This window comes from Apostichopus japonicus, chromosome 12 (assembly GCF_037975245.1).
Source record: "Apostichopus japonicus isolate 1M-3 chromosome 12, ASM3797524v1, whole genome shotgun sequence".
Taxonomy (NCBI): domain Eukaryota; kingdom Metazoa; phylum Echinodermata; class Holothuroidea; order Aspidochirotida; family Stichopodidae; genus Apostichopus; species Apostichopus japonicus.
Genome location: NC_092572.1, coordinates 19,328,951 through 19,339,988, shown reverse-complemented (window position 1 = coordinate 19,339,988; position 11,038 = coordinate 19,328,951). Strand labels below are relative to the sequence as shown.

The 11,038-nt window shown below is 39.5% G+C and overlaps 1 protein-coding gene and 1 long non-coding RNA gene across 2 annotated transcripts in view; both read left to right on the top strand.

Annotated features, from left to right (window-relative positions):
• LOC139977373 (uncharacterized) overlaps positions 1–6,532 on the top strand; it is a 13,515-nt gene extending 6,983 nt beyond the window's left edge. The window contains exons 6-8 of the mRNA XM_071986673.1: positions 1,848–2,171; positions 4,133–4,318; positions 6,177–6,532. Of these exons, the coding sequence (XP_071842774.1) occupies positions 1,848–2,171; positions 4,133–4,318; positions 6,177–6,532 (866 nt within the window). The remainder of the gene's footprint in view (positions 1–1,847; positions 2,172–4,132; positions 4,319–6,176) is intronic.
• Positions 6,533–7,392: 860 nt separating this feature from the next.
• On the top strand, positions 7,393–10,823 carry LOC139977926 (uncharacterized). The gene is made up of 3 exons (XR_011796744.1): positions 7,393–7,660; positions 8,228–8,323; positions 9,587–10,823. It is a non-coding gene; the product is annotated as an uncharacterized lncRNA (long non-coding RNA).
• The last annotated feature ends 215 nt before the right edge of the window (positions 10,824–11,038 follow it).

Here is an 11,038-nt window from a genome sequence, read left to right as displayed (position 1 = left end):
TTAATGTTATTCGGTTATTTGCATATACATATATTTATTGTAATTTCAGTCTAGGATGCCATCAAACTGTTTGGACGTTTAAAGTCGTGAAGTCTTAATAGACCATAATTAGCAAATGTGACTATAAATGTAATGACGTCATAATTCAAATATGATTGTAAAAACCGAAATGATTTTCATGTGATCTAAGAATAGTTTACTTACCGCAGGGATACTGCGTTCCAACCTTTGCGTCTAAAGTACTCAGCATTTTCACAGCAAGTTACCTCCCAAATCAATCAAAATTTGTTAACAAGTGCTGCAGATGTTGAAATGCAACTATACTTTTCGCTACATAATAGCAAATAATGGGAGTATGGACTTAGTATACCTTATGTAATAGTGTTGCCTTATCGACGTTTATAATGCAAAGGAAATGATCTAGTCAAATACCAACAACTGTCCACCATTCAGTACAATTCTAACAAAGTACTCTCAAAAAATTCCCTGCAGGATGTATTGTTCCCATTCCAATTTTCAAGAACATTATTCATTATGATCTAATGTATTAAACGGCTTGTATATTCTTTGATCCGTTGATACAAATGTCGGAACCATCCCTTTGGTCCCTGGATATTGTGGGACCTCGTCAAATGAACCACCCGAATCGCCTATTGCTATGCCTCTCTCGCCATCGCGATCATCATCATTTTGCAACGTCATAGTCATCCTAGACGGGTGTTAGATTAGCTAGTGCCTTCGTTAGTCTAAAGCCCGCCGCACACAACACGACTGACCACGAACCCAACGCAAATCGACTGTCGTTACGTGGAAATTTCGACGTGGATAGTCGGGCAGCGTGGCTGGATTTAAGTCTAAACGACTGATCATAATTAAGTCGAGAGGCTCCAGTCTGGAAAGCTGAATAAAGAAGCGTTTTCCAGACTAGCAGTCGTGCAGAGTACGGGGAGGGGGGGGGGGGGCTCCACCGACTGAAACTGTACAGTTTTTACAAATATATCACGGGTTTATAAATTTGGCACGTGACCTAAAGGAGCTCCGGTCGTTGACAGCAAACGGTCGATTTGCGATCTGATCAGTCGGAGGGGATCAGTCGGTCGGTGGTTAGTGTGAGGGGATCAGTCGGTCGGTGGTCAGTGTGAGGGGATCGGTCGGTCGGTGGTCAGTGTGAGGGGATCAGTCGGTGGTGGTCAGTGTAAGGGGATCAGTCGGTCGGTGGTCAGTGTGAGGGGATCAGTCGGTCGGTGGTCAGTGTGAGGGGATCAGTCGGTCGGTGGTCAGTGTGAGGGGATCAGTCGGTCGGTGGTCAGTGTGAGGGGATCGGTCGGTGGTCAGTGTGAGGGGGTCAGTCGGTCGGTGGTCAGTGTGAGGGGATCAGTCGGTCGGTGGTCAGTGTGAGGGGATCAGTCGGTCGGTGTTCAGTGTGAGGGGATCGGTCGGTCGGTGGTCAGTGTGAGGGGATCGGTCGGTCGGTGGTCAGTGTGAGGGGATCGGTCGTTGGTCTATCAGTCTTCATGATTAAAGATTTTCCACGTAACAACAGTCGAGTTCAGTCATGTTGGAGATCAGTCGTACATTGTGCAGCCGTCTTAAGTTAAAAACTAGTTGTTTACTATTGATGTAGACAAATTCATTAATAAACTCTTCGTTTGATGACATATTAATAACAAATTAGTAATAACAAATTAACATATTAATATTAACATATTAATAACAAATTCTTTTATTACACACGCGCAACGAGCTTGTATTTTGTTTGTGCATGCTCGTGTTTTTTTCTTTTTATGTTTTGCTAGTTTGTTGTTATAAGGTTACTTTTCACATAATTGTTTTTCTCCTACAAACAGATAGTGGTCTTTTTGCCTTGGTCGAAGGAGGAAACTTGCATGTGTGGGACTATGGATCCTCTGTCAGCAATAATTTTCCGGTTCTATTTTCTGACACCTCAGAAATTGTAAAATGGTTGCCGACTGCCGTTGTAGCAGTAACCGTGGCAACGGCTCCTGATGGGACACCATTTGTTGTGTCTTCGTCTACAATTCAACCGCCTAACCTTCGAGCATCGACTGGACCTCGTGATACGGTGACCCTCACTGGCACAACGAGTCTTCCAGTCAATAACGTTAATGACCTTTACTTCTGTTATGTTGAAGACGATTGCCTAATTGGATGTAAGTATGAATAAACATGAATAAACGGTTCCGCAGTTTCTTTTTAAAAGATACACAAAGAAAGCCACTTTTAAATATTATCTGATGCTTTAGCTGCAGAGCCTGCAGTGAAACGCAAATATATAGCATATGTATTGTATACTTGTCAATATATGAGTCTGTGAGAGTGTTCATGTATAGCTACCAAGCGTCGTAAAATAACTGATGGCCTGCAGGTCGATTCGACGAGTCATATTAATATGTATGTTTCGTTCTTTTTCCTTTTCATTTTGTTTTCTGTCAAATGAGTCAGAATCGAAAAGGAGAAACAACGAAAAAAATATGTTGAACAAATACTTTATCCACTGTAAACTCACTGGTGAATGTAGTAAATAGACATGGCGGAAGAAGGTTAAGTGAGGGAGGTGGTAAGGGGAGGGGGTGGGGGATACACTTCGAAGGGCAGTGGGACATGTAACTTGATGGAGGAAGCACAATATTACCTCACTACAGTAACAATATGACCCTTCTGAGCTTTTCTGTAACACCAATTTCCCTATATTTGAAATGCATGAATATTGCGTTTGTTTTAATTTGTTTCAGCAAAGGGGTACTTTCTAGTTACAATTTTCTTAATTCCGCTACAAAGTTTCACATTTTGATTCCAGGCAAAAAGGGAAAAGGGGGATATTTTATTAACAAGTGACGCACTTTTAATTGATGAAAATGGGCAATTTTGATTTTGTGCCCCCCAACATTTGGGGCTCGCGCCTCTTAGCCCCCCCCCCCCTCATGATTCCACTGCCCTAATGGTACATATATTCCACTTATACCACAAGGACCAGTACAGGACACCTAAACGGTGCATTCAGTCACCATTCTGCGCTTAATGGTAAACATATTCAATCCTTGGTTGTTTTTCGTGTTCAGTATTTTGACGTTGCAACAAGCTACGAATTCCAGCCACTTTATTAATAGAGCCATAGTGAATATTACAAGAGTATGAATAACCAGTATATGTAAATTGGCATTGGGATGTCCATTCATTTGGTAGTAACTGTTTTGGTTATTGTCCTTTCCAGTCTATCGCTTAATATGTCTGAAGACAAACGTGAGGTTTAATTTGAACCGTATATGCATGGGAAAGCTTTTGTGTATTTGAAATAGTACTAGAGTACCTGAGTACTAGAGTACTTGAGTACACGTACTAGAGTATCTGTTTCTGTACAAATTGATGCGCTCGTCATCGGTACCATCAACTTGTACTCGGGCCCCTTGTATAGTCAAGATGTTGTACTCATCTTCGGAATATAGTACTCGTTACATTGTACTCGTACTCGGGAACTCGTTCTCGTTATCTTGTACTAGTACTCGGGATATAGTACTCGTTACATTGTACTCGTACTCGGGAACTCGTACTCGGGATATAGTACTCGTTACATTGTACTCGTACTCGGGAACTCGTACTCGGGAAATCGTGCTCGGGAACTCGTACTCGGGATTTCGTACACGTACTCGGGATCTCGTTCTCGTTATCTTGTACTCGTATACTGGGGATATATCTCTCGTTACATTGTACTCGTACTCGGGATTTCGTACGCGTCTTCGCGACGTTGTACTCATGCTCGGGAATTGATACTCGTCTTCGGGACCTCGTCTCTCGTACTCGGGAATTTGCACTCAAACTCGGGACTTTGTATACTCGTTCTCGTACTCGGGACCTCTTAATGCCGAACTCTCGTATTCGTACTCGGGACCTTGTGTTCTATACTCTTGCTCCTTCAAGTCTGGTTTGAATATCCATGAGTCGCATACACATCCACAGAACGAGATCTCTTGGTGAGATCAATAATGGTATTATACACAGTTTGGGGGGGGGGGGGGTGGGGTTGTACAAAGTAACTCGTTCCTGTTCTTGCATTGTATACATTCGAGTAACATTAATACAACATCATGTTTCTCTTTTGACAATTTCTTAACAGGTGATGATTGTCCTTGTAGCAACACTAATCAATATCAAGAATGCTGCACAGGACTCTGTGTCCCTCATCAACCTAAACAGCTGAACATGGAATCCTATTCATGTTTCTGTCGCTCGGAGGATTTGTTTCGAACCGAACAGTGCACAGCTACTTCCGGTCTGTCTTCTTATCCAAGCACTTGCCCTTGTGAGTTGTTATGTCCCTCTATTCCAGGGTCAACGGGGATCGATAGGGACAGGGGGCGGTGGAGGGGTAGCGGGGGGGGGTGTAGAGAGCATTACCTCAAAAAGCGACCCTTTCATAAATTATTACATGTGCTCATTAATAAAGTACAATAATACCTCCGATGCCCATTTTGGTAAGTAAAATATGCCCTTTACGTTATTTAGAAAGTGCCTGTTTGTTGGAGAATTAAAAATCAAAAAATAAAAAGACCGTTCCGACTTTAACTCTGTAAGGGGTGTTCGATAGGGTTCCAACTTTAACTATATATAAGGGGATGTTAGATAGGGTTCCAACTTTACCTACATAAGGGGGTGTTAGATAGTGTTCCAACATTACCTATATAAGGGGGTGTTAGATAGGGTTGTAAAGTTAAGAATATACCAACGACTGTAGTGTGCGTCTTCATATATTCATACATACCAATTTTGAAGAAAAAACACGAAAACAAAATTCGGTGTGTAGAATCTTTGACGACGCCACATCTGCTTCATATATATATATATATATATATATATATATATATATATAAATATATATATATATATACAAGGGCGGCGGAAGCACTTTTAATCTGGGGGGCACCGACATCAAAGGGCACTTTGCAGAAATTCGATTGGACTGATGCAGCCTTATATTTAGTACCCTTTATAACTCTTATTGTATTATCTTATTTGCGTATACACATCACTCCATCAACGCCCCCCCCCCCCCCCTCAAGGAAAATGTGCATATAGCTCTGCAATATCCAATGAACAAATTGGGAAACAAGGAACAAGTTTTCTTTTGAGACAAAATGAGGTGAAACCATGCTAATTGCTAATGTAGGAATCTTCCGAATTAGAGTTTATTTCTTGTTAATATCTTAACAATTTTATTTCCATTCGAAATAGCTTTGAGTTTGACCGACAGAAATTCATTAAAAGTCAGGGGCGTAGTCAGGATTTGCAAAGTTGTATGTACGACTATCTGAGCGGAGCGCCACCATCAGTTGGCGCAGAGCGTACAAGAAATTTTTTGGTTTTACAAACCCTTCAGATGGCCGGAAACGGCCCTTCCCGAGTTTTCATTCTGGTTACCTGGCCTCTAATTGCTAACTTGAGACACCTCAATTTTTATGTAGAAAAAAGGCACATTTTTAACCTGAGGAAAAGTGGGGGGGGGGGGCACGTGCCCCCTGTGCCCCCCCGTTCCGCCGCCCTTGTATATATATATATATATATCACAAATGATTTTCGAGTTGGATAGCATCATGTTTGATCTCTAGAGTAGGGCAAAATATGTCACCAAAAACAGAACTAGTATTGTTCGATATAGGTGACAAACGCCTACAGTGGAATTACGATCTTCCTTACCGGTTTCGAACCTCTGGACATACAATCAGCGTCCATAGCCTAGTGGTTAGGGTGTCCGCGTACAGAGCGGGAGGCCCGTGGTTCGAATCCCGGTGGAGGCTGAAAGTTTTTTCACTGTTCTTGATTTTCCAACTCATTACGATTTTCATTTATATATATATATATATATATATATATATTTATATATATATATTTGTAATCTTTTGCAACTGTTTGAAGTAATTCATCTTCAACGTGTTTCCATTTTTTTTTCTCCACCACAAAATCTTTCGGCAATTTCTTATTCCTTCTGAACTTTTTGACAATCCTCCACAATTTTTGAGACATAGGTCTCCTTAAATTGCCAAAACTATGATTTTTCATTTTCCTTCCAAGAACTGGCAAACATATGCACATCAAGTTGGTATTGTTTTTAATTTATACACAAAGCCTATAGTAGCTCCTGTCTCTCTTTTATCCCCAAACAGTGGATGTCATCGGTGCTGTGGAATGTCCTTACACTGGAAGAAACAACGCTTTCTCTGTATACGCCCTGTCAATATCTTCGACGACTTCCATCTGCCTGCGAAATGAAAAACTACCGATTAAGCAGCAGAGAAACAGTGTGATACCCATCGTATCGTCTCTGGGACCGTTTGGCGTTCTGTGGACAGGATATCAGTTCCCAGCAACCACCGTACAATCTGGTAGTCGTTTTGGAGTTTATGACGTCACGGCTGTAGAAAATAGCCTTGGTGGTTTCATTCCTGTCATTGCCCAAGAACAGAATAACGGTAAGATGTTATTCAAGGGCAGCAGAATATATTGCATCAAAATATGCTAGACAGTCTAATAATGGTCACGCAGTTTCACACTTCAGGAAGCCACCCTCGTAGCATTTTTTTGTTGTTTTTTGTTTTGCTACAAGTATAGAAATGTTATTGTCTAATTGAATTCTCTTCTATCTCAGGAAATGATTGCGAGAACTATAGAAGCTAGAAGAATCACTTGTTGACAACTTTGAGCAATTGCTAGCATATTATATTTGGACCAATACATGAAAGCATCATACACTTCATTTTAGTGTTGGTTTATATGGTGTCTCGGTATTATAACGCTACAGTGTTTTAGTATATATAACAAAACTTCTGTAATAAAATTAAATGAACAAAAATTATTAAAAATGTTAAAAAATTCAAAAGGTCGCAGCACGTATAATTTATACGGCTAAAGAATAAAAGGTAGCAGCGCATATGATTACCACTGAGGTGGTATATTTACCAAATTTCGCCTTTCGCCAGATCAAAAGGAAACATAGCGTTGGGGAAAATTTAATTTTAATTAAACATGAAAGGAGTACATATTCGTATCATCTTGTGGTGAAATTTGCATCCAGTTCCTATATTGCGTGTACGAGATATTGATAGTTGAAAAAGTTGTCACAGCTTGTTTCATTATGGTTGCACACTTACAATTAAAATGGTTTAATTTAACACATCATCATATCAGCTTATTGTGGTAGAGGCTTGGAATTTCTCGAGTTTCTGCGGGAACAAAGATCAATTAGCAAAGATATTCAAATATCTCAATGGAAATAGAAAAAAAAAATATATTGTGGAAATCTGTTAACGATATCACTGTCTTCTGCATATCAAATTGATCTGGAAAAAATTAAATTCTCCGATATTTTTCATTTTGGCTGACGTCACCGCAGCTATAATTTCAGATGACGTCACTGTGACGTCAGCGGTTGGTTCAGCAGTCCGTCTGATAGTGAGGGTCGCTCGTCAATGCAACACGAGACGCCTCCGATGGCTGAAAGACGGCAACCACGTAGCTAAATATAATCGCAAGACAGCACTCGTGTTTCAGCAAGTGGCGATCAAAGATGGCGGAATATATGAAAGTTACCTCTCGTCAAGACTTCATCGGTTTTGGCGACTGATTATACGATTGATAGTTAGACCTGAAGGTACCGTACTATATGTAGGCATGACGAGAGGGAAGAGGGGTAGGGCGGCGGGGGGGGGGAGCTCCTGAACACGGGGTGAATTTGTGGACTCAAGAAAGGGTCGGAAAATATGCCATAAAGAATTACTGTATATTCTCATTTTCTTAATATAATTGTATATATTTATTATCTGTGGAAAATCAAATAAATCAAATCAAAATCTATATTTGACAATGTAAGACTTTTGAGTGCCCAAAGAGGGTCCGGTAACATATGTTAAAGTCGCCAGTCCCGACTTAGCCCTTTGACGCCCCCGATTGCCGGTTACATTTGCATTAAGTCGCCGCCCACCAAGAAACTATTTTAACCGTCTATTTGACGAGTGTATGTGGGGCATTTGCACAGTAACAAATATATGTATGTATTAAATTAAATGTTAAGATAAATTTACTTTAAGACAATGCTCAACTGTTCTGCAGCTTTATAATGTACAGTTGTATGTGTGTTAAAAAACATTAATGTAAATAGTCTTAAATTAATGAAGAATAGGTTGAACTGTAAATGTTTTAATGTTATTTCTCAATTTAGTAGTTTCCGGGACTACTTGTACTGCGGGTGTACTCAGCTACGATGGCCAGTATTGCATCTGTCCACCAGGATTGGTTGGTCGAACATGTGAATTTTGTAAGTAAACCGATTTGTTTGTATATTAAACCTGCAGCGTGTTGTGTTTGCAAAACTACTATTACTAATTTTCAAAGCGAGCGTATTCGGTCAAACAGGAAGCGGTTCACTTTAAAGTCGAATATTACAGAGTTTTGGGGTTACTGAATAATATAAATTGTCTTTGATCCCTGCCATTGTTATTCCTTTAGAGATCATCAGTATTTGGCCCCAACGTTTAGCATTTTAAAGAAAGCTATAGGAGTTTTCAATATTACCTTGTTGAGGGTGCTTATTCTCCCAAATTATTCCCAACCGTTGAGGGCTATCAAAATAAGATAATATTTTTAAATATCACCTTGTGGATAACTGTTTTAAGAGTAGAGTAGAGTAAAGTAGAGTAGAGTAGTAAGACAATTGTTGAAATTTAAGCAGATATTACCATTAACTGACTGATAGCATAGTTTTGGGGGCGATACTAAGAAACTTTAATCCGCTTGTATAAGAGACATTGTAGAATATATTTGATTGAATTAGATTGGAAGTACGATTTACTTTAGAATTGAAACGTATAACCAGTTGATGTACCGGTCTATGTTAAACAGCCTACATCGCAGTGAAGAAATGACAAGATTTATAAAAAGACCACTGTAAAGATCACACTTGCTATATGCGATGTACACTATTCCAAATATGAATATTCATGACTATATATTTATGCAGAAAACAGCCAGTTTGGGACAGTTGTCTATAATGCTGATACCACTCTATACTGTCCGCTGACATAATGCTTGCAATCACTCGTACTGACAGTTTGAAGAGTTCCCAACCTTTTTTTTCTGACACAAACAGGATGTTGCATATACGTCTTTGTATATTGTTCATATTGTAAGTATATGATGAAGTTCTTTGAAGCGGGACATGAAAGTAATATGCAGTAAAGAAAGAAAAAGGCCGTGGCTATTCTTACAACCAGTTGTAACAATTATTTATAAACTATTCTTACAACATCGGCGAATTCATGCGCAGTAAAGTAAGTAAAGCAATTGCGCATGTAGTAGGGGTAACCCTAACCGGAAATTATTGTTACTCCTGGTCGTAAAAATAGTAGTCCTGGTCGTAAAAAAAGCCACGTTAAAGCAACTGCGCATGCGTAACCGGAAATTATTGTTACAAATAGTCGTAAAAATAGCCACTTTGAAAGAAAAAATGTCCCAACTGGTTGAATCAGAAAAAAAACTTGTATTTCTAACTATTTTTGTTTGTTTAATTTATTCTCTTTAGCCTGCCCAGCTGGTCGGTTTGGCTCTCTTGGACAGTGTGGCTTTTCCTGTGCTGACATTTTCGGAAGTGAAAACGCAGACTGTAGTAACATTCTGTTTTGTCTCCCGGATCCAGCAGGATGCCAGTGTTACCCGGGATTTCGTTTGCCTGATTGTAGGAGAAAAATCCGAGTTTAAACGCCTAATTGGTGGGAGGGTTCGGCTTATTATTAAAACATATATTGTTGTCGACCGGTTCGGTTTATAAACTTATTGTTGTGGACAGGTTCGGCTGAAAACATACACATATTCTTGTGGAAGGGTTCGAGTTATAGACATCACATATTCTTGTGGAATGGTTCGAGTTCAGATACATATTTCAAGACACAAATTTGTTGTGGAAGAGTTCGGCTTATGACATATAGGCTATTCTCGTGGTCTGGTTCAGCTTAAGACATATATTCTTGCCTGGACTGCTTTGAGATAAGACATCACATATTCTTGTGGAGTGGTTCTAGGTGAGACATATATTCCTCTGGACAGGTTCGCTTTAAGACATATCTGCTTGTAGGGGTGGGGGGGGTGGGGGTGTCGGCTTAAGACATATATGCTTGTGGATGGGTTCGGCTCAAGACACATAAACTATAGTGGACGGTGTCGGAATAAGACACATATAGTCTTGTGGATAGGTTCTAGTTATATCATGGTTAATTGATGGACGTGTATGCGTTAGGACAGATATAGCATTGTTGTACGGGTTGGAGTCATGGACTGACATTACTTGTTATCGGAACCTTTGCCTATATGGGTATTATTCTGTCTGGTGTTAGGATATATCAATTTAGAGAAGTTCGTAACGAGGAGGTTCTTCAATAGACTACACATGTTAAAGCCGTATGAATGATTATGCATCCCGTTATAATAACGCACAAATCGAGACCCATTATCGGAACTTCAACTGGCGCAGTCGTTACAAGAGGATCTACTTCATGCGGAGGAAAAGAAGTACCTCAACGTAATATTGTGATAGTAGGAAACTATTAAAAGAGAGATGAAATTTTTTTTGTTATGATATGTTAGTTGTTTGTGTTTTTATTATGATATGCATGATAGGGCTGTGACAGGGTGTTATATAGCCAATAGCTAGCTGCATGGTTCCTTGTTTTTATTATTCGAACCTAGCTTGCCGTGTATAATACGGTAGGTCGTAAGTTCCTTCCCAAAGTAACAGGATACGGTAATACAACATATTAACATTATTCAAAAATTTGCTTTATTTTTATCAGATAACCATTTCTGTTTTTTAAAACAACATGGAGTAATTAATAATTAATATGGTGAATAGATAATGTTATTGTATGACGGATAAGATTAAATGAGTGTGCAGGACTTTCATATTAAAGTCAATAGTGCATAATGCTTAATAGAAGTTGATATGTGATTCTCTTTGAACTGCATAACATTTAACTTCTTT